At 38.2% G+C, this 24143-nt stretch overlaps 1 protein-coding gene across 3 annotated transcripts in view; it reads right to left on the bottom strand.

Annotated features, from left to right (window-relative positions):
* Positions 1 to 24143, bottom strand: part of COL6A2 (collagen type VI alpha 2 chain) — a 56574-nt gene that overhangs the window by 26712 nt on the left and 5719 nt on the right. For all 3 annotated transcript variants that reach the window (XM_070933155.1, XM_070933154.1, XM_070933156.1), the window contains exons 3-12: positions 22271 to 22866; positions 19927 to 19947; positions 19317 to 19382; positions 7667 to 7720; positions 5830 to 5874; positions 5051 to 5077; positions 4200 to 4226; positions 4066 to 4110; positions 3083 to 3136; positions 2196 to 2258 (exon numbers count right to left, since the gene is read on the bottom strand). In XM_070933155.1, the coding sequence (XP_070789256.1) occupies positions 2196 to 2258; positions 3083 to 3136; positions 4066 to 4110; positions 4200 to 4226; positions 5051 to 5077; positions 5830 to 5874; positions 7667 to 7720; positions 19317 to 19382; positions 19927 to 19947; positions 22271 to 22866 (998 nt within the window). The remainder of the gene's footprint in view (positions 1 to 2195; positions 2259 to 3082; positions 3137 to 4065; positions 4111 to 4199; positions 4227 to 5050; positions 5078 to 5829; positions 5875 to 7666; positions 7721 to 19316; positions 19383 to 19926; positions 19948 to 22270; positions 22867 to 24143) is intronic.

Raw genomic sequence — 24143 nt, forward strand, 5'->3', positions numbered from 1 at the left:
AGATTCAGAGGTCCAGGTGCAGGCAAAGGAGCACCAGCTGGGAAGAGATGGTGAGGAAAGGGGCAACTGGCAAGGAACAACTGATTGGAACCTGGACCAGCAGCCAGTGAAACACAGCAGTAAAAGAGAGGCTCCAGCATGACTTGGTCAGAAAGAAGCAAAGATGTAATAACTAACTCCTACCTAAAGTTGATACAGTAAAGGCTAATCCATCTAGCCTGCTCTGAGGAAAGTAGCTGGAGCAGTGGTGTACTTTGAAGGGGGCAAAGCTGTCTCTAAAAACTAGGCTGAAAGGGAAGCAACTGTAACTTGATCCTCTCAAATAGACAAGGACTGTAAAAATTAGTGGAATTATATTCACCAAAAAGGTAAGGAGGTGCGGCAAGGGCAGTGTTATTCTGGAATAGATATGTTTCTCAGAAGAAGGCCTCCCAGGTAAACCTATTTATCTTGGAAGTCAGAGATTAGGGGTGGGGGAAAACCTTTTAACTTTACTTTTAAGCTACAAAAGAGAGAGAACAAAAAGAAGAATTTGCAATTGATCAGAATAATGTGGTTTATAGTGAGCCCAAATTTTATCAGTCAATGCAATTTTTCTCCAAGTCACAATCTATCGCCTATCCATCAGAAAATTAGCAATTAGCAACAGAGGAACATAGAGACAGAAGACCATAGAGATAAGGAAAAATAGAGCAGAATTAGGATTAGGCTAATAGAGATATACATAGGTATAGAAACAAAATAGGAAATAAGATTCCTCTCCCATTTCAGATACCAGAAAACTTAATTTTGTGCAATAAAACATTCTTTGTGCCTTGGCTCATGCCACCCTCAAGGAACTCATTAGAGATGTTTAGTGGAAGCCTGTTTTATTTCTTTTTCCCATTTTCTAAGCGTCCAGAATTACTAAGAAGCATCTAAAGCAGCTTTTCCCAATTTCCAGTTGTGCAGACTTTAAATTAGGCCCTCCTAAAACAATTTGCATCCCATTCTGATAGTCATGGAAGAGCTATTAAAAATGACTCATTTTAAATGTAATTTAATAGCAGTGATGTATATTGGGGCAGAGAAATTAAGTGTGCTTTTCTCCTTTTAAATCATCCCTCACTTTCAAGTCTGCCAACTTCAGTATATCCTGCTTTGCTGGCATGCTGCCATAAAATGCAGGGTTGCGGGGGAGAGAAGATTGAGGAAGTAGGGAATAGGAAGAGCGAGAATGACATGGTGACAAGAACCAGAGGTGTCAATCAGAATGAACTGGCTGATGAAGATGGAGCATGAAAACAGAATGCAAAACTCCACCAAAGAACTACCAAACTTCAAAGCCGTTCCCAAAACATCTAAAGCGAATACTATTGGACACTGATGGATGGTCAAGGGGGGAGGGCCAGGGAAGTGGGAAAATCACAGGTTTTGCATAGGAACATTCAGATCCAGCTTTGCTTACACTGTAACCACTTGACTTTAGTAAAAGTGAACCTTTCACTTCAACCATTGAGTTGAGGGTCTTTCTTTCCTAAATGCTCAAGTCAGGACAAGCCTGACATTAAGCAAGATTTGACTTCCCAATTAAACAGTTTACCCATGGGAAAAATTCACAACTGTGAAATGGAAAGAGACATGCAAGAAAAATGTTCTCTAAATGGCTCTTAGCTCTCTTCCTACTGATAGCAACATTTTCCTTACCTTACTTTTCAGAATTTCCAGCTCTCTTTACGAATTAAAACTCATCATAAGATTTGTTTTATTATAAAGGTAAAATCAATTGAACAAAGCAAACATGCAGAGAAGGCCTGTCTTCTCACCAGGCTTGTCCTCTGAAGGTGCTCTGCAATTGAAGAAAAGGGCAGAACTCCTTTAAGAGGCTACAAACAGACCATTGGTATTCCCACACTTTGAGAAGCACCGTTTAGAGGTCCATTCCAAATCTCAGCAGAGCTCTAGGATTCCCTGAGTGAAGAGCTACTTCCTTTTGTTTTCCTACTTTGTAACCCAAAGTTTTTTTAAAAAATATTTTTTTAAACAAATCTCTACCATGTTCATTTTCTTTTACTATCCTTTTTCTAAACTAAATATCTTGAGAAAGTTTCTCAACTGAGAAATCAGCCAGATTCATGTACTGCTTTTGTTTGAATTTACTCTTCCTGACTATGTCATGCTGCCTTTAGTCTCTGCCAGTATGGAATAGTACAGACCTTTATTCCTTCCTCTCCCGGTGGTCCTTGATCACCAGGGTTTCCTGGGTAGCCATCGGAACCCTAAAAGAAAGAGTGGGAGTGGAGGAGGATATAGTCAGAAGCCATTTCATTTAGAAAAGTAGAATGTAAACAACAGGAAAGTGTTCTGTGACTGTAGATATGTAATACTTATTGTTGTGTTATTTTTACTGCATTTATAATCTGCATCCTCCTAAACATATCCCAGTCAGCTAATACTAAAGCAAAAGGTAGAAAAATATTATCAAATCATGTAAAAACCAAGTAAGTTGTGCACATTGCCTCTAAAAAGAGAAGACAAGTCGTATCTCACTCATGGATACATACTTGAATTTGCACTGCTATGGTACAAGCAGTTTGACTAATATTACTGATTGTGTTGTATAGAGATGTGATTGTTGGTGGATGTTACAGTATTATGATTGAATGATTACAGGCAACTGAAAAGAAGCATGACCTAACTATATATCCATGGTGTATTAAACATTCATTTTTCCTAAAGGATTTCTATTGGTCAGTCTTTTTCCCGCTTTCTGCTATTAATTCATTGACTATTTGTTTGCACACTCTGAAAGTGCTCTTTCAGAACATTTTGTATCACTGTACTTTATTATTCACCTTGAAGAGCTGTACAGAATTTGTAAATTAAAGTCACCTTCTTGTTTCAGGTTTTCATTTATTTTATTGCTAAACAAACCAATGACATTTGTGTAATTTATTTTCAAGGTATGTTTTTCTAAAAAAACAACTAGTATTTTTTAATCATCCATAAAATTCCAAAGACACTTTGAATATAATAATCTCCTTTGCATAAATTTTATAAGAATATGAAAAAAGAGTTGACATAGTAGAGAAAGCACTCCTACCCTTTCGCCTGGGTCACCTTTACAGCCAGGAGGTCCAATCCGCCCCATCTTGCCCTGAAAGCATTAGATATAAAAGGAGGGATTGTAAGCAACATTAAACAGGGGTGAGGTGGAAGAATCACAAAGGTACTTAAATTCCTTCTTCAGCTCCCTCCACCAGCAATTCAGGGCCTCTTTAGTGAATGAACTGGGGAGAGATTGAACCAGGAGGAATGAGCTGCATTTCAGAATGGATAAAATAGAATAGAATCATAGGGCTGGAAAAGGGCCTTTCAGGTCTTCTAGTCCAACCCTCTGCGCACGGCAGGAGACCTTATATCAGCATTTCTATTTTTTTCATCCTCCCAGGGGTTACGTACGTGTAAAACATCTATGTTAAATCTTAATTCATTTTAAGCGGTTAAAGTCATTGTAATAGAACTTGTTATTTTTCCACTGAATGTTAATAGCGTTATCCTGTTAAGCTGCAAAAAGTAAGGCTGGGAAGTTGCCTGAGGCCTGTTTTCCATGAATTGCCCTACTTTGATTTACAGTAGCAGCAAATGATTATAGGCCATATGCCAAGAGAAGACCAGTAACCCAAGTCTAAAAAAGTTGTGGGTGATAAGGTGATAACTCATAGGGGCTCCACTAATTTTGGATGCATCTCAACTATTCAGAATCAATACACAACATGGTGTTGGCAAATTTTCAGACAGAACAAATGACTGTTTCTATAAATTAAATAGTTATTTTCTTCCAATTAAATTAAATGAAATGAGGGCGTGGATATTTGAGTACCTCAGGAATGAGACAGAAGAACTTGCCAACAAGCAATGGATATTCAGTTACAAAATGAAAGGGAAAACTAATGATCTATCTGGGCCACTCTCCTATTTTAAATTGCTAATTAAAGCTTATATTTAGGAAGCTCATTCTCCTTTAAAATGCATTTTATCAATGTAAATGAAAGACTGACATTATATTGCTAAAAACAACATTACCTTCTGTCCATCAGTGCCATTTCTTCCAACAGTACCACTAGCTCCCTGAAATCAAAGACCAAAAGCATTAGAGAGAGCTTTTTCCATAAAACCAATAGTGAAATAATGTCTTATGTTCCTCTGTCAAATCTTACCTTTCGTCCATCTGCTCCAAACTCTCCCTACAAAGGATATAAGAAAACAACATGAGTCAAGCCCTGCTTCCTTTAAAAACAGCCACAACAGTGAGGCAGCTAGTTAAGAAATTATTTGGGACAGAGTGAAATAATTCTGTGTCACTAAATATTACCCTAGAATAAATGACATGGAAGATTTTCCCCACTCCTTTTCAGTTGCAATGTTAAGCCCTGCCTGGCCAGTTGGGTGAAAAAGATTTTTTTTAGGGATAGAAGTTTTACCAAGGTGGTTCACAATAAGAAAGTCACAAATGATAACATAAATAACATCCCAGCAATTAGCCAGACAATATTAAAATCAAAACACAACTGCAGTTTAAGAGCATTTCAGTAAAGCACAGGACCACTGCTTATTTGGTGATTAGGACTGAACAGTGCTTCCAACATGAAAACCAAAAGTACTTCAGGCATATGGGGGGATCGTCAAAGCACCTCTTTGCCACTCCTTCAGTAGCTACCTCTTTTCCTAGGAGCTCCATAGTGCAAACCAGTAACAGCCCAACCCGGAAAAAGCTGCTTTGGATTGAAAGAGTTGTGCTAGAGAATATATTTCTGCTTCCTAATCCAAAGCATTGCTCTGTCCTAGTGGCAGAGGTTCTCCTGCATTCCAGGAGCTTGTTTCAGGTTCAGCCCAACTCAGGATTGCAGGTTCTGCATGCAGGTGAAGACCTTTTGCCTCTATCTCCAGGAAAGGTGGCAGGGAACCCGTTGCTCAGGGCTCTCCTTGAAATGCAGAATTATACGAAATAAAGCATTCTAATTATAAAGCACACTTCCCAAAGTTTTCTGAATGTGTAAAACTACCTTACCTTTTCTCCTTTTAGACCAGGAATACCCTGGAAAAGAAACAAAAAGTACTTTCAGTTAGTGTTTGTGGATATAGTATAGTTTAGTTCTGATATGCTATTCTGACTAGAGTGGATTGACTTAGATTTGTTAATTAGCTGATTTAAACAAATAAATTTAAGTAAATGATTAGTTTGGAATTTATGGTCTCTCAACTTGCCTCAATCTATCTTCTCCTATGTCTTGTCCTCCTGTTTGGTCCCTGACTTAGAATATACACTTAAGGTTGCTTCTGCAGGCTATCAGTTACTGTGAAACAGTCATGCTTTGTAAGCAATTCCCACCTGACTTCCACCAGGTTTTCACATTTCCATTTTTGTTTCAGTGCTCAGAAAATCTCTTCTAGTTTCTCTATGGAATTCACACAACTTTTCATTTTCTTTCTATCGTCCAGTATTTCTTGTTTTGGGACATAGTTCATGTCTTTCATCAATGTGATTGGGAGGGGAGTACCACACCTTTTTCTTCTCAGTCTATAAAACCTAAGATAAACTAATTGTTCCTAATTCAGGAATTTTTAGATATTGAACAGGATAAAGGAATGGATATCTCATCAGCCCAATAACCATTTACTTGAGTTAATTATCTGTCCTATTTTGAGAATCAAAATAAATTTGGTTTCTGCAGCTTTAATGATTACTGGTTACTACAAAGATATCTCCCTCCCTCCCTCCCTCCCCCACCTCTCTCTTATTTGGTCAAATTCTAAGCACAAGAACAAGTGAGACCTAAAATTATTTACCTTAGGCCCAGGGTGTCCAATTGGACCTTCAATTCCTGGATCACCCTATATGTAAAAAGAAAATGCCATTATTAGTTGACATAATCTGCATAATATGTTCATTTACCTTAGGCAGGCAATAATGCATATTACTTACATTAATTTGAACAAGGTAATAGTTGCATTATGCAATATTATTAATTGTACCAATTTTATCAATTTACATTATGGTTGCAATCCTATATACATTTACTTGTGAATTTAATATGATTAACCTATAACATTTGGAATAGTAATATATTAGTGATTGTTTCTCCTTCCAGACTGAATAAACATATATGACTGGAATACAAATATTTTAAAAGAGTTGAAAGAATTGTGTTATATTTTTTATAAGCAGTGATGAATATATTTATTTTGCCCTATCATTGCATACACTACATCAAATGTTTTGTTTATTAGAGGTCAGTGTGGAATGAAAGCAAGCAGCAAGAACAAACTATACAAACTGCTTTCACACATTATAAAAAAGCTTGGCTCTGGTGTATTGTTAAACTGTGCTGAGGTACATTAGCAAGTTGGAGAGTCAAATGTACTCTTTCTCCTCATTTTCCCTTTCCACTCACAAGTTCTGATTGCCAGAATTATCAACCAATGTATGATAAAGTGTGCGAGACTGAGGCTTATTCACTGAAAGTCACACCATGTTACAGCATAACATCTGGGTCAAGCCTGTTCTTCATTCTGATCCTAACAGAAGGAGATGTGGATGGAAAGCTAATGAACGAGTGGAGGATGGACCACACATTTCTTTAGATTCCAGTTGCCTTCTACATGCACACATAATATATAAATAAAGACACACACATCTTCAATATCAATACTAACATTGCCCCATATAGGACAAGGATGTTTTTGCATTGAATGGAAATGTTCTGTTAGAGCATACAGACTATAGGCTGCCATCAATATAATAACATGCCTATCTCACTGTTTAATTTAATTTAATTTAATTTGATATTTAAATTTATATACTGCCCTTCTCCCGAAGGACTCAGGGCGGTAAACAGCCAGAAGTAAAAAACATCAAATACAAAATATAAAAACAATTTAAAAATGAATTAAACAATTTGGCCTGACAGTTAAAATCCCTCATTAAGTGATTCTGGGAGGCTTACAAAATGATAAGCAGAAAATATAAAAAAATGAAAATCAACAAAGATTAAACAGAGACTAAAAGCCAAGAGGATGGATGACACAGGGTTGAGGATCTTCTCTCTACCCTGTCAGCCACTCTCAGCATAGAACATCCCCAGCAAGATCTTCAACAACAATGATATGAATCTTATTTAAAGTGCATATTTAAGTGTGGGGAATCCTAATCTGGAAAGTGCCCTCCCCAGCATGGCTAAAATGGGCTTCAATTCTTTGACCCCTAATGAGGATATAAACTGTATTTAGAAATCTGATGCATTCCACTTAAACTTCTATTATTAAAGGAAAAAAAGGAGAGAGAGAATCTGTATCATGATCTAAAAGAAAAATTAAATGGAACCTTTTGATTTTCTTTATGAATTAGAGGATTAGAGCAGCATGATAAATGAATATACACAGATTATATAAATAAATAAATTCTCATTAAAGCAAGTTGAAAATCCTACAACCAAAATAATATACTGACTAAACATTGTCAAAGGAATTCAGATACTGATTGAGTATCTAATTTTAGAATTAAATGCCATCCTAAAACTGGTGTGTAGGTGAGAGTCTTATTCAATATGATCTTGTGTACTCCATATTCAAAGAAACAGAAATTGTATAGTACTTATTAGAATTCTCCCTTTTTCCAGTTACTTACTTGTCGTCCTTTTTGCCCAAGAAAGCCTGGAAGTCCCATGTTCCCTTTCGCACCCTAAAAGTTAAAAAAGAAAATAATTAGTTCAGAGATTTCCCATAAAACAAAAAGCTGAATCAACTCCTATGCTCACACATCATTTCATGTGACTTGTTGGCTCAGGCTTTTCATATTGTATCTTCAGAGACTATTCTGTTTATCTGGATCCGTTCCAGTCGGTCTTCAGGCCTGGGTATAGCACGGAAACAGCATTGGTCGCGTTGGTTGATGATCTCTGGAGGGCTCGGGACAGGGATTGCTCCTCTGTCCTGGTCCTATTAGATCTCTCAGCAGCTTTTGATACCATCGACCATGGTATCATGCTGCACCGGTTGGAAGAGTGGGGGTGGGGGGCACTGTGTTGTGGTGGTTCTCCTCCTTTCACTCTGACCGGTCGCAGTCTGTGTTGGCAGGGGGGCAGAGGTCAACCCCGAGGTGCCTTATATGTGGGGTGCCACAGGGGTCGGTCCTCTCGCCCCTTCTGTTCAACATTTATGTGAAGCCGCTGGGTGAGATCATCCGTGGTTTCGGGGTGAAGTACGCTGATGACACTCAGCTGTACATCTCCACCCCGGACCACCCCATTGATGCCCTTGAAGTGATGTCCCGGTGCCTGGAGGCCGTGCGGATCTGGATGGGGAGAAACAGACTCAGGCTCAACCCATCCAAGACCGAGTGGCTGTGGTTTCTGGCGTCCCGATATAGTCAGTTGGTGCCATCACTGACTATTGGGGTCGAGTCGTTGGCCCCCACGGAGAGGGCTCACAACTTGGATGTCCTCCTGGATTCACGGCTGTCTTTAGAACAGCATTTGACGGCCGTGGCCGGGAGGACTTTCTATCAGGTTTGCCTGATTCGCCAGTTGCGTCCCTTTCTGGATTGGGACTCCTTAAACACGGTCACTCATGCCCTCGTCACTTCCCGCCTGGACTACTGTAATGCTCTCTACATGGGGCTCCCCTTGAGGAGCACCCGGAGGCTCCAACTGGTGCAGAGTGCGGCCGCGCGGGTGGTTATGGGAGCGACGTGGCGTTCCCATGTAACACCTCTCCTGCGCGAGCTGCACTGGCTCCCGGTGGTCTTCTGGGTGCACTTCAAGGTTTTGGTTACCACCTTTAGAGCACTCCATGGCTTAGGACCTGGGTACTTACGGGACTGCCTGCTGCCACCAGTAGCCTCTCACTGGCCAGTACGCTCTCATAGAGAGGGGCTCCTCAGGGTGCCGTCGGCCAAACAGTGTCGACTGGCGGCCCCCAGGGGAAGAGTCTTCTTTGTGGGGGCACCTGCTATCTGGAATGAGCTCCCCCCGGTGATACGGAGGATCCCGGATTTACGCACCTTCTGCCGTGTCCTCAAGACCTTTTTATTTCAATAGACTGGCCTGGCCTAACTTCCCTTTTTAATTGTAAATTTTTAAATTTGTCTTAAAACATTGGGGATGTTTTAATCTGTTTCGGGCCAAATTATTTAATGGGTTTTTATATTGTCTTTTAAATTTTGTAGTCTGTGTGTTTTATCTCTTTGGCTGTTCACAGCCCTGAGTCCTTCGGGAGTAGGGCGGTATATAAATCTAATAAAATGAAATGAAAATGAAATGAAATTCAATGTCATGCTTCTTGTCCAACCTACAAATCTGGAAGAAATCCCATCCAAATCTAAAGGCTAAGATACTGATAGCAATGATTGCTGCTCCCTCAAGGGATCAACCCTGAAAACAGGAGATTACTGAACCTGGTTGCTGCTATCAAGGAATCATAATTGCCAAAGTACCTGGTTAGATAATAGAGGTAGAAACTAGGAGTTTAATATTGTTATGTAAAAAACCTGACTCAGACAGTACGCTGTTCACTAAGCACTTATTGTATACAAAGAGAAAATATATAAATGTTGTTGTTTTTTTAAAAAAAGGAACCATAATTGCTAAGGTTCCATGTGCTCACTGCTGTTTTATGAGTAAGTCCAAAGTTTCTTGGCCAATTTCCTAAATTTCTTTTTTTTTTATTGAAAAGTTTTACAGAAAAAGGATTTCCCCCCCAATATTCCCCCCACCCTTTCCCTCCCCTCATCCCCCCCTCCCCCCCAGACTTCCCAGAGCAAAATACAAGGTATTTCAGTTAACAATCATAAGCTAAATGAACCTATCTATCCTCAGACTACTAAATTAAGGTGACCAGACGTCCCGCTTTTGGCGGGACAGTCCCGCTTTTGAGCAATTTGTCCCGCGTCCCGCGGCGTTTTAAAAAAGTCCCGATTTTTCATTCTGCCTCCCGAGTCCCTGCTGATGGCTAGAGGGAAAAAAAACTGTTTGAACTCTTGCCGCGGGGCTTCAAAGGGCCAACCTACAGCTGATCAGTGTTAAAAAAAAAAACCTTGGTATATTTGCAGCGCAAGGCAGCCCTCCTCTCCTGTCGCTTGGGACTCGGAGCGGTAAACAGCGTCTGGTTCGGGGAGCAGCCGGATTTTGCTCTCCATTGCTCTCTCGGCCCCCTGCAAGCTCTCATCTCTCGAGAAGCCCAACCAAAGTTTCCCGCACCACTTCAGGGAGCCCTCCTCGAGAGACGAGAGCTTGCAGGGGGCCGAGAGAGCAATAGAGAGCAAAATCCGGCTGCTCCCCGAACCAGACGCTGTTTACCGCTCCGAGTCCCAAGCGACAGGAGAGGAGGGCTGCCTTGCGCTGCAAATATACCAAGGTGGAATCCTGATGCCGCCCTTACAGCGGAGAGAAGAAGCCGGATTTTGCTCTCCATTGCAGACACCAGATTGTAATGCACCACCTGCAAAAATGCGAAAATTTCCAAATGTAGCCCTGCCCTCTTACAGCTCTCCTGATGTTCAACTGTTGTCTCTCAAAGAGGATACTTGGCCAGCCTCATGCTTGATGTCTCCCACCTTGGCAGCTTTAAGACTTGTGGACTTCAACTCCCAGAATTCTCCACAATTCCCCAGAATGGGCTCGACGGGAGTTGAAGTCCACAGGTTGTAAAAGAGCCACAATTGCCCAGCCCTGGGCTAGGGTAGGCTAATGCCGCGCGGATGGGAGGCGGGGCAGGGCGAGGGGCGGGCGACCCAGCAATTAAGTTGTGGTTTGGAGGAATATATGGGGGAAATTATTTGGTTTATTATTATTGGTAAATATAATTAATTGATTTGTAAGAAATTGGATTGCATGGAAATAATTGGAATATTCATGTTCATATTGATTAATATACAAAAAAGATAGTTATATAACTAATTGATTTATATTAAAATGTTGAATTTGTATTAAACAACTGTATTACATAATTACATAATTAACCAATGTGAGGATGGATATAAAAATAGATGACAATGGGAAGGGGTATAATATAGAATAGAAGGGAAAAATTGAATTTGATTAAGATTAGAGATGAGGATGAAGGGTAATATTGGTTTTTTTAAAAAATAGATGAGGAATAAATATGGCAAAAAGGAAATATAGAAATTGTAAATTTAATTGAAATGACTAAACGCTGTTTAAATTTGTGAACCAGCCAAATATTCTGTTCAAAGAAAATACATTGTATGTTTGTATGTGTGTTTCTAATTATTGCTATTTATTCATATTTGTTCTCTTTTATTCTTTAAAGTTTAACAATTCATTCTTTATCTTAATATCTTTATATTTGCTTGGGGTTGGCTTTCTTCCCTTTCATCTTTTTTATTGTACAGCAGTCTTTCTCCTCAAACCTACCACCTCTCTCTTTTCTTTCCTTCTTACTTTCTCTTCCCCCACCCTCTTTTTCTCCTCCCTACTTCCTCTTCCTTTCTCCTTCTCCTCCTCTCTTCCTCCCTCTCTTACCCTCACTCCTACTCTAATTTCCCTTCCTTCATCCCTCTCTATTGCTGTATCCTTTAATGCATATGGACTACTCAGAGGGCTGAAAAAGTTATTTTTGACTGGTCCTCACACTTTTGACCAGTCCTCGAACTTACGACTGTCCTCACATTTTACATTTTTGCCCTATCTTGTCATCATGGTGAAGAGAAGCAGTTGTGAAATGAGTGACATGGTTGTTAAGAATGCTGCATGGGCATAAATGTGAGGATGGTCATAAGTGTGAGGACCAGTCAAAAGTGCGAGGACCTGTCAGAAATGACTTTTTTCAGCCCTCTGGTTAGTCCTTTTGTGCATATGGACTACTCAGAGGGCTGAAAAAGTTATTTTTGACTGGTCCTCGCACTTTTGACCAGTCCTCGCACTTACGACTGTCCTCACATTTTACATTTTTGCCCTATCTTGTCATCATGGTGAAGAGAAGCAGTTGTGAAATGAGTGACATGGTTGTTAAGAATGCTGCATGGGCATAAATGTGAGGATGGTCATAAGTGTGAGGACCAGTCAAAAGTGTGAGGACCTGTCAGAAATGACTTTTTTCAGCCCTCTGGTTAGTCCTTTTGTGCATATGGACTACTCGGAGGGCTGAAAAAGTTATTTTTGACTGGTCCTCGCACTTTTGACCAGTCCTCGAACTTACGACTGTCCTCACATTTTACATTTTTGCCCTATCTTGTCACCATGGTGAAGAGAAGCAGTTGTGAAATGAGTGACATGGTTGTTAAGAATGCTGCATGGGCATAAATGTGAGGATGGTCATAAGTGTGAGGACCAGTCAAAAGTGTGAGGACCTGTCAGAAATGACTTTTCAGCCCTCTGAGTAGTCCCTATACACATAGCCATGGCCACCCGGTCACATGACCAGGTAGCCATGCCCACCCAGTCACATGGCCTCCAAGCCACACCCACACAATAAGCCACGCCCACAATGGTGTCCTTCTTACCAATGTTAAAATCTGTTCACCTTACCCTATACACATAGCCACGCCCACCCGGTCACATGACCAGCTAGCCACGCCCACAAAATAAGCCACGCCCACAATGTCCCTCTTTACCAATGTTAAAATCTGGTCACCTTATACTAAATCCCCCCCTGAAACCTTAACTCCACTATAGATAACATACTACTTCTAATACTTAATGTTCATTCATAAGCTATTTGGTATTTTCTTGTCTGATACTTATTTTGAATATAATCAATCCATCTTCTCCATTCCGATACGTATCTTTCTTGTGTAAAGTCCTTCAAATATGCTGAGATTTTCGCCATTTCTGCTAAGTTCGTTACTTTCAGTATCCACTCTTCAATAGTAGGCAAAAAGTCCTTCTTCCAGTATTGCGCTACCAACAGCCTAGCTGCTGATATTAAGTTCAAAATCAATTTAGTCTCTACTACTGTACAATCCGTCGTTATACCCAGTAAAAACAATTGAGGAGTAAATTTCAACCTTTTTTTAAGAATGTTCTGCATCACCCACCAAATTTTTATCCAAAATGCCTTGATTTTCTTACAAGTCCACCATATATGATAATAGGTTGCATCATCACATTCACATCTCCAACATTTAGCTTGCAAATTCGAATACATACATGATAATTTCTTAGGATCTAAATGCCATCTATAAAACATTTTATAAAAATTCTCTCTCAAATTTTGTGCTTGCGTAAATTTAACATTTCTTACCCAAATCTTTTCCCATGTTTCCATCATCACTGGTTCCTGAAAGTTTTGTGCCCATTTTATCATACAATCCTTAACCAATTCTGTTTCTGAATCTATTTCCAATAAAGCATTATACAACCTTTTAATATGCATCTGACTTTGATCTCTACTCTTGTTTCACCAGATTTTCCTCATTTTGCATAACACCAATTTTTTGATCTTCCCTTCATCTAACTTGAAGCTGACCGTACTGAAACCAAGTATAAATTATCCCTTCTTCTTTTAATACATCTAGACATTTCAACTGCAGCTTACCCCTTTCCAAAAGAAGAAGCTCTTTATAAGTAATCACCTCTGTTTTTTGCTCTATACTTATATTTTCTATTGCATGTCTGGGTTTGCCCATATGGGTATCTTATAATTTAGTTTATATTGATACTTTTTCCAAACCCTCAACAACCCATTTCTAAGTATATGACCCTTAAACACTTTATCCATTTTTTTTTCATATAACAAATAAGCATGCCATCCATATAACAAATCATAGCCTTCTATGTTTAACATTCTTTCTTCAGTTAAGTTAAACCAATCGCTAATTTGTGATAAAACAGCTACTTCATAATACAAACTTAAAATTAGGCATTTTAAGACCTCCTCTCTCACGTACATCCTGTATAATTTTCAGTTTCACTCTTGGTTTCTTCCCACCCCAGATAAAAGTATTAACCCCTTTCTGCCATTCCATCAAATTTCTGTCTTTCTTAAGCACTGGTATTATTTGAAACAAAAATAAAAACCTAGGTAATACATTCATTTTTATTGCTGCTATCCTTCCCAGTAATGATAGTTGTAGCTTTTTCCAATTTTCCATTTCTTTCTGTACTTTTTGCCAAAGAACTTTATAATTGTTTTTAAACAATTTCGTATTTGAGGCTGCAATATATACTCCTAAATACTTAACCTTTTTAACTATTTCAAACCCCGTTCTTCTCCCTAAATCTTCTCTTTGAGATATGGACATATTTTTAATTATCATCTTTGTCTTATGTTGATTTACTTTAAATCCAGATACCTTACCGTAGTGACCTATTATATCCAACGTATATAGAGCCACTTCTATAGGTTGAGATAAAGTAACAACCAGGTCATCTGCAAATGCTCTTAATCTATAATCCTGCTGTCTGATTACAATTCCTTTTATTTTATCAGAGTCACGTAACTTATTCAACAAAACTTTTAAAGTTAAAATAAACAACAATGGCAACAAGGGACAACCCTGCCTTGTATCTTTCTCAATTTTAAAAACTTCTGTTAGGCCTCCATTAACTATTATTTGTGCTGTTTCTTCCTGATATATTGCTCTAATTGAGTGTATAAAATACTCTCCAAAATGCATTTTTTCTATTATCTTAAACAAAAATTGCCAATTCAATCGATCAAATGCTTTCTCTGCATCCAAAAATATGAACGCTGCAGGGACCTGGTTGTTTTTTTCCAAATATTCCAATAAATTTATAATTTGTCTAACAATATATTTCATTTGCCTCCCTTTTATAAAACCTGATTGATCATTATGAATTGTTTGTTGCATAACTGGCATTAATCTGTTCGCTAATATCTTAGCAAAAACTTTATAATCAGTGTTCAAAAGTGAAATTGGCCTAAAATTTTCAGGTTTGGTACAATTTTGATCTTCCTTCGGAATCAGTGAAACAAAAGCTGTTCTCCAAGAGGGTGGAACTCCTCCCCCTAATTGAATTTTACAAAATAAAACTCTAAGCGGTTCTACCATTTCAAACTGTAAATTCTTATAATAAACAACTGTTAAACCATCTGTTCCCGGAGCTTTCCCTGTTTTTAACTGCTTAATTGCAGCAATGATCTCCTCAGAGGTTATTGGTTGATTCAATCCTTCCCTCTGTTCCAACGTTAATTCAGAAATATTCCCTTCCTTTAAGTATCTATTTTTTCTGTACCTTGTATTGAGTCACTAGCATATAACTTGTATAAAATTCTAAAAAAGCCTTTTTGATCATATTCTGTTGGTAAACTTCCTTACCTCTGAATTCTATTTTACCAATGACTCGTGATTTCTGTTTTTTCCTCAGCATGTAGGCCAACCACTTACCTGGTTTATTGGCATTACAAAATGTATTATGTTTAGCATATTGTAAGCTAGTTACCACCTGATCAGCCATTAACATATTAAATTGCCCTCGTAATATATTTATTGTTTCTTTTACCTTCTTATCTCCTGGATTGAGTATAAGTAATTGTTCTTTCTTTTTTATTTCTTCCTCTATCTCTTTCCACTTCTTTATACATATTCATATGTATTAACGTACCCCTCATATAAGCCTTACTAGCATCCCAAATCATTTCCATAGAGGTGCCCTTGTTCATATTAATAGCAAAAATTTCTTTCATTTGTTTTTTAAGCTCTTTCACATTTTCTTCATATCTAAATAAATTTTCATTTAACCTCCAAGACCTTTCTCCCCTCTCCTGTTCAAATTCCACCCAAACTGGACTATGACAGTTAAAATTCTTGGACAAATCTTCGTCTTCTTCACTCTAGAAATAAAATCATTTGTGGTTAGTATAAAATCAATCCTGGAGAAGGATTGATGTCTATCAGAAAAAAAAGTGAAATCTCTTTCCTCCACGTTGCGTTCTCTCCAAATATCTCTCAGTTCTATGTCTTCCATCATATTAAAAAAAGATTTAGGTAATTTTGCACGTGTTGAAATCTTTGATAAACTTTTTTTTATCTTTCTGTGTGTCTATTACTCCATTCCAGTCACCCATTAATATAAAAGATTTATAATCCCATTGTATTATTTTAGTATGTAAAAATTTATAAAACTTGTCTTGTTGCTGATTAGGGGCATATATTCCAATTAAAACGTTTTTCCAGTCTGTGTTAATAATTCAATTGCAATATATCTTCCTTGATCATCTGCCTCGATTAAGTTAACTGATAATCCTTTCTTTACATATATAACTAACCCATTTTTCTTCTCTGGCGCTGATGCCACAAAGTGTATACCTAATCTTGAATTTATCAAATATTTTTGGTCTAATAACCTAATATGTGTTTCTTGCAGACAAATAACATAATTGTTAAATTGTTTCAAGTAGTGAAATACTTTCTTTCTTTTTTGTGGTGAATTTAGGCCATTGACATTCCAAGATAGAAATTTAGTTGCCATCTTTAGCCTTTCGAAGCCACATGAGCATCAGCTGAAGATCCTCCTCCACCTTACTCTTCGGCCTAGCCCCTGGACTGCTTCTGTTTTCTGAACTTCTTGAGATAGATCTTGAGATTGTTGCATTTTTAACTGCTGTTCTTGAAGTTTATAAGTTGATCGGGTCAGTCGTTGAAATTTCGGTTCTCCCTTCTTAGATGGTTCCAAAGTTGGGGGCAAGCCCCCAAGATCCAAATCTTCTTCCATGATGATTCCTCCAGCTGAAACTTCAGCATAGGTTTGTATTTGCTTTCCATCTTTTTCTTGTTGTATCATCTCCATTTTCTTTCTACCCCCCCCCCCCCAGTGAGGGTGGGTATCCAGCCTTTAAAACATTGACAAAGAAATCTTTTGCCTTCCAGACTGTGTTTAACCGGTATCTTTCTCCACTATAAGTCACTATTAGACCAGTTGGAACGTCCCATCTGTATGCCACTTGTTGATTTCTCAGCTCATTTACCAAAAAGCCAAAGTCCTTTCTACTTCTCAACATCTTTGGAGGGATCTCTTTCAAAACCACCACTTCTTGCCCAGCCACCTGAACTTTATTCTTGTAGGAAGCTTGTAAGATATCATTTCTGATCCTCCTAGTTGTAAAATAAATCACCACATCTCTTGGCAGCTGTCTTTGTCTTGCCAGCCAGGAGTTAACCCTGTAGATTTTATCAATTCGGCTTGCCACATCTTCTGGTCTTTCTTTAACTATCTCTGCAATAGCATCAGCACAAATATCCTTTAAATTTTCTTTGCTGTTTTCTTTCAGGCCTCTCAATCTCAAGGCAAATTCCATGGATCTGTATTGTAACATTACCAATTCATCATCCACTCTCTCTGTTTTGGTCATAACATCTCCCATTTTGCTTTCCAAATTTAAATTAGCTTCATTAATTTCTTCCACTTTCTCATCCAGCTGAATAACAAGTTTTGACAAGCCTGATACTGCATAAACAATATCATCTCTTATTTCATCATGCTTTATTGCAACCACTTCTTTAATTGACTTTATATCTTCCTCAACTTTCTTTAATTTCCCTTCCACAAGTACTGTTAAGTTATTCATTGCTGTAGCTTGATTATTCATGGTTTCTTTCATTGCTGTAGCTTGACTATTCATGGCTTCTTTCATACATTCTTTTAAATCATTAAGAGCAGCCTCCTGACTCTGTGAATCAGCCGGAAGTTGTGCTTTCTGTGTCACCACTGACACAACTGGAGAACCTCTCCTTTAACAACTCCTGGCTTAACTTGTTTAGAAGCCATTTTTTTAAAAAAGATCTTTTTTCCTTTCAAAGCCACAGAGTCCCTTGAACAATTTTAAAAAGTTTGTAATTTATAGTCTCTAATTTATCAGGCAAAATAGTCTTTTCTCCACAAGCTCTCAATTCCAGCAGCTTTAATCCACTCTCACAGAAAGTTCTCAATAAGCACTTTTGCTACTGACTTTCACTCTCACACTCATAACAAAGGCGCCATCTTCAGCCTCCAGCTCAAAGGAATTCAATTTGAAACAATGTAAGTCCGGAGTTAAGCTTTGTTACTTTACAGCTTGTAATCAATCAAACTCACTTTTGACAGCAGGATTGGTCGCGGCTTCTAGCTCTGTTTGCACAGAATTGTCCCGGATTCGGAGCTTCTTGGCGGGCTGGCTGGGGAGCTCTCACCCTCCAAGCCTCTGGAATTATTCCAGAGGACTTTTGGGGAGCTCTACTCTCACCCACCGGCTCTCCTCTCCTTCTTCTCCTGAAGGGGAGGTTTTTCAGCCGCCAGACAGCAGATTTGCGCTGTCAAAGCGGCTTTTACGAAGTCTCGGGGCTGGTGGTCTAAGGAGACCGTCTATGAAGCCTGCGGTGCCAACCGGAAGTCCCTGCCAATTTCCTAAATTTCTTGAAATGTCTCAGCAGATTGATCCTTCAAGAACATTTCTAATTTTTTCTTTAAAAAATGCCAAAGAAGATTGATAAGACAAGATGCCAGCCTTTGGAAGCAAAGTTGAAGGTCACTTGTTCCAGAAAAGAGAATATAGGATTCTAGGCTAGGGCTAAGAGATTTACTTTTGCTTCTTTACTTTGCAAATACATAAGAAACTGAATTGCCAATGAACTGCTTATATTCTAAATACAGCAAATACTAGAGAACTATGCAGCTGTAGAGGAGGCAGATTTATAGGGAATAGATTGCAATTCTCAGTTATACAACTGTCTAAATTATGAATGTAAAAATCTGGTACAATCACAGCAAAAGTTGACTCATCAATTGTGGCATGAGTCTATTATACTTGGCTCAAGAATTTCATATAAAACTTATGGAACAACATATACCGTATTACAGAAAGTTGTATATTAGAAGAATGATTATTATACAAATTTGTCTACTAATCCTCTTTCTCTACAACCCAAAAAGCACAAATTAATATCAGAAGTAGTAGTATTAAATGAAATATAATCAGGAAAAGTTTACACAGAATTGTACATCTTTGTGTTATATATCAGATTCATAAAAATGCTGATGTTAAGGGAATGTATATTAAAAAAACCCAAATGTATTTTTCCCTGCAATTTTTAGGAGACAGAATTCACGTTAATCTGTATGTACATAGTCTAAAGATAAGTGACTGTGCTGAATTATTAATGAATTGTGATTATTGTATAGACTGAAGCATTACACCATTTCCTCACTTCATTTCTCCAAAGTTACAACCCATTGTTGCATGATAGTCACACTCTTGAAATTGTATTTTTGGTATTTTTAAGCCATTAATGTAGGGTTTCTGTTGAAATCCTTAGGAGGTATAATACACAATTTGTTCTTTCTTCTTACATATTTATTGTCACTTATATCTTATATCTTTACCTTTTGTCCTTGAAATCCCTTTGGACCACGTGGACCTTGAATTTCAAGGCAGCTCATTTTATAGCACTAAAAGAAAAAGAAAATATAAGTGAAGATTTCATAATGGTTTCTGTTCTTCTACAAGGATATCTTGGAGCTGTAGGGCAAAGTTATATTTAAAAGGAGGACCATCATGTTTAATCAGCCTCATTAAATAATTCCACTAAAAACATTTTTTCTGCTCCTCTTTTTATAATATTTCTCGAAGGAAGGCTGTCTAATCTGATATCATGCACTTGTGGGTCGCCTTCTGGATATGTGAATTGCACATCCTTTTCTAAAGATTTTGCAATTGGGAAAATAATTCAATTTCTGCATATTTTGTACGCTATCCCTTCGTTAATACTTCTGAAGACAAATCCATACAAAATTAAGGTGGACTGGATAGATTTCTATGACACTGCAACTCAGCCCATAATTTATTTTCTGAGAAAGAAGTCTCACTGCATCAGAAGGGGTCTTCTTCTAAACAGAATGCACCGTTGGCAGTGATTCAAAACCTGCAGCTGCGTATGGTTTCCAGAAGTTCCTATTCATAATATTGTTTTATGGACACAACTTGTACACTTACCTTTGCAAAGGCATCATGTTTCTGTTAGGGAATGAACAAAAATAAAAGAAAATTATAAAACTGAAAAAAGAAATCAGCATAGCTCTTTCTTTTGAATCTGTCTGGTTAAGCATGTTCCACCAATGCACTCCATGCAAAGTTTGGTTTTTCTCATCCCATTTTAAGGGAGTTATGCAGATTTTATGGCTTGTGAGAATTCTTGAATTATCAAACACAACAGCAACATTAAAATAGCAACATTATTGCTATTTTAGCAATAATGACTGGTATTCTGCTTAACTTTGTTTTTTCTGCTTGATCCTACTTGCAATCAAACCTAAGGCTTCAGATTTTTCATTTTGCCCTTGACATGGTAATCCTAATGCTTTCAAAAATGTGGATTTTAGAAGCAGAGAAAGTTATAAAATATAAAGAAGACATAATTTTGTGGAAGAAGTCGAAGATTTGATCCTGGACTTTTCTTCTGTGGCAGACTATACATGGCAATACTAAAGGGCTCAGATGCCTGTACAGCAGTGTGCAGAGCATGGGAACAAACAGAGAGAAATTAAAATCCTAGTACAGAGCGGGGGGCAAATATGACATTGCTAGTATTACTTACTCTTGGTGGGATGGGACTTAGGAATGGAAGGTTATGATTTGTTCAAAAGAAGCAGACACAACAAAAGGGAAGAGGGAAGTCACATTATTCATAAAGAATTACTATATCTATGTGGAAATTTATGACATCAAGGTAAAAATCCTTCTGAAAGCATCTGAGTTAATACTAAGGAGAAAAGAAACGATGATACTGGGACAGGCCAACCCATCAGACAGAAGCTATAGATAAAATGCCAAACCAATAGCCAAGATGCCCAGGAAACATACTACAGTACTATGATAATTGGGAATGCTATGGGTATAATATATTGTACTTAAATTTTAAGTAAGGCACTTACTTAATGTTGACCACAAATTCCTACTTAATAAAATGAACAATGTCACAAGGACAGACCCACTACCAGATGGTTTTGCAATTGGTTGAACAATTCTCTTCAACTCCTAGTCCTTAATGGATCTATTTCTACAGGGGAAGGAGGAATGAGGAGAATAATTCAGCATTCTGTTCTAGGCCAAGTGCTCTTCAACACTTGGAGTACTGTCCAGTTTTGATCAACACAATGCAAGACAGAGACTGAGGATGTGGAAAGAGTGCAGAGAAGAGCAAGAAAGGTGGTGAGAGGCTTAGAGGCTAAATTTATGAAGAATTTAGAACTATGTATGAATAGCCTAAATAAGAGAAGACTAAGGAAAGGCATAATAATAGTGTTTCAATAGCCGAAGGGCTCTCAGAGGGAAAAGTTGGTAGATTTGTTCTTTGCAACATCCAAGGACCAAAGGATATAAACTTTACAGAGAGAGATCCAAACTTGAAATAAAGAGGAATTTCCTGCCAGTGAGAGCTATTGAGGAGTGGAGTAGTTTGACTTTTAGAACTGCAAATGCACCATCATCTAGTGTTATCAAACTAGGGTTGGACACCTAATTTTCTGAGATTGTTTGAGGATTCTTGCCCTGGGTAGGAGGTTGCACTAGAAGACCTCCAGAGTTCTTTCTAACCTTATGTGTCTATGCTTAAATCCTATCAGGTGCTTTTGCTTGATTTGTATTGCTCCCATGATAGACATAATTGGTTGTATCAAATTAAGCATATTCATACATTGTGTTAGGTATAAATTGATTATATTATTTACATTATTTTAACTTTGTACAGGTTTATAGTAATATCTAGTATGATTTCCTCACATTTATTTCAATATTAAAAAAATTAAATGTTTAGATCTGTGTGTTTAACCATCCCACTGTTCTCTCTCTCTCTCTCTCTCTCTCTCTCCCTCCCTCCCTCCCTCCCTCCCTCCCTCCCTCCCTCTCTCCTCTAGTGATAGTGCTGTGAAGAACCACCCTCAAGGGGATTGCAGTCTGTTTGGAAAAACAAAAGGAATTTTGGGCAGAGTTTATACACAAAATCTGGGATGGCCACTCCATTTTTTTATTTTTTATTTTGTATTATCTAAGAACAAATTCTGGAGCAGGACCTGGAATCCTGCGTAGCAAATGCCTCCTTAGAGATTTCTTCAGGTAGCAGGAACAGGAATAATCTCCTTTGTTCTCTCTTCCTGTTCATTTCTTCTCTAAAATATTTTGTTTCTAATGATGGCCTGAAGTATTTTCATGCAAATTAAGCCAATTAGTACTTGGTTTTTAGAAAACCATACCTTGCAGCTCCCACCTTAGTAGACTATCAATCTACTAAATGATCCAGTAAAACAATGTTTTAACACAATTCTTAGGTATCAATTCTTACCATAACTTGGATGATCTTATCCATGGTCTCAGTATCTTCATCAACACTGCCTTTCTTTAGGGTGGCATAATTGTTCCGGAAAAGCTCATGTGGAAGGCTGGCAATTTCCTGGAGACCTTGCTCATAGATTTTCTGGCTGGGGGCCACTGCAAAGAGTTTGATCCCTGCATCTCGTGCTCGATCAGCTTGCTGCTTCATCCCTCCACAGGGATTCCCTGTCACATGGCCATCAGTGATCACAACGGCATAATTCACCCCCAGTGAATTGAGAGGCATCTGAGCCGTCATGTTGGAGAGAGCACAATCTGTAAAAGTGCCCCGACCAATGTAACGGATTTTTTCCAACCGATCATTGAATATCAGCTTGTCTTGGGTTAAAGGACTAAAGATTACCACTATATCTGAAAAATGAAGTCCCCCAATTTGCCAGTTTATGGATATTTGTTGTTGGTAGACCTCATTGGCCAGCTTATTGACGAATTGAGCAACAAACTTCTTGCTATGGTTCACTAAACTCTCAATAGGGTCAGTCTGAAGGGCAATGCTCTCAGATGTGTCAATGACAAAGTACACTGTGATAGGACACTCAGTTTTATCTGTATAAAAAGAAAAGGAGAAAGAATGTGGTAAGGAGACTAGATACATACCCATCTAGAGGCTTGCCAGATGTTCCTGGGGAATGAAACCCCTGGAGTTTGTGTAGTTTTTCATTCCTATGGTGCAGTAGCTGAGTTAAGGATCAGTTCCTGAATTGACTCTTACAGCTTCATGAAGACATGAGATCTCTCCCTCCCTTTTTCCCAAACCACATTCTCCAAGAAGAGATGATCATTCTGATCTCCATTACAGGGTAGCATCAGTATGTAACATATAGAATATTGCATGAGCCTTTTTTATTTCCACTTGGAACATGTATTCCTTAAACCAATGAGGCTAATCTAAATTTACAGACAGTAAGTACTGTCTGTATGAGAGTTTTGGTCAATACAGTTTCTCAGCCTAAAGTAATCACATAAATAAACCTCAGGAATTAACAGAATTATCAGAAACATAGTCACCCTTAAGCAAATTTTTACTGTATTTATTAAGCCAAATGGGCTACTGGAATTTCTTTTTTCCACCCCAGGTACATCTCCTATATGTCTTCCCAAACCAAGTTCCTAGATGTGATGTCCCTCTTTTTAAGCAGGGATCCACAGCATACTGAAACTGCATTAATATGACACACATGCAGCTACATCATGATGCAAATCCTGCCCATTTGCCATTGTATGCAAGTATAGAAGTCAATTATTTCATTATGGCAGCATCATGCATACTTCTTCTTTCCCCAAAGCCTACAAATACAGTCTAAAGGCAGTCTATGCTGCTTTCAGTAACAACTCCTTCCTTCATCTTTGAAGGACAAGTTTCAGATATGATCAGAATTCAAGCTATAAAGATATTGGCGCCATAATGCTAATCTTCATCTTTACACTTCTTAATTTGAGAGGAACTACATAAAGTTTCTTGGATGCACAGACGTATTTAGAAGTGGCCACCTTCACATAAGTGCTTGTACATATTGCCTCATTTTATGACCTATCTTGCCACAGTTGTTAAGTGAATCACTGCAGTTGTTAAGTTAGTAACATAGTTGTTAAGTGAATCTGGCTTCCTCATTGAGTTTGCTTGTCAGAAAGTCACAAAAGGTGATCATATAATCCTGGGGACACTGCAACTGTCACAAATATGAGTCAGTTACCAAGCATCTGAATTGTATCACGGGGATGCTGAATTGTATCATGGGGATGCTGCAAAGGTCGTAAGTGTGAAAAATGGTTCTAAGTCACTTCTTCCAGTGCTGTTGTAACTTTGAAAAGTCACCAAATTA

This window comes from Pituophis catenifer, unplaced genomic scaffold (genome assembly GCF_029215685.1).
Source record: "Pituophis catenifer annectens isolate HBS135680 unplaced genomic scaffold, rPitCat1.0.hap2 SCAF_1, whole genome shotgun sequence".
NCBI classification, from domain to species: Eukaryota; Metazoa; Chordata; class Lepidosauria; order Squamata; family Colubridae; genus Pituophis; species Pituophis catenifer.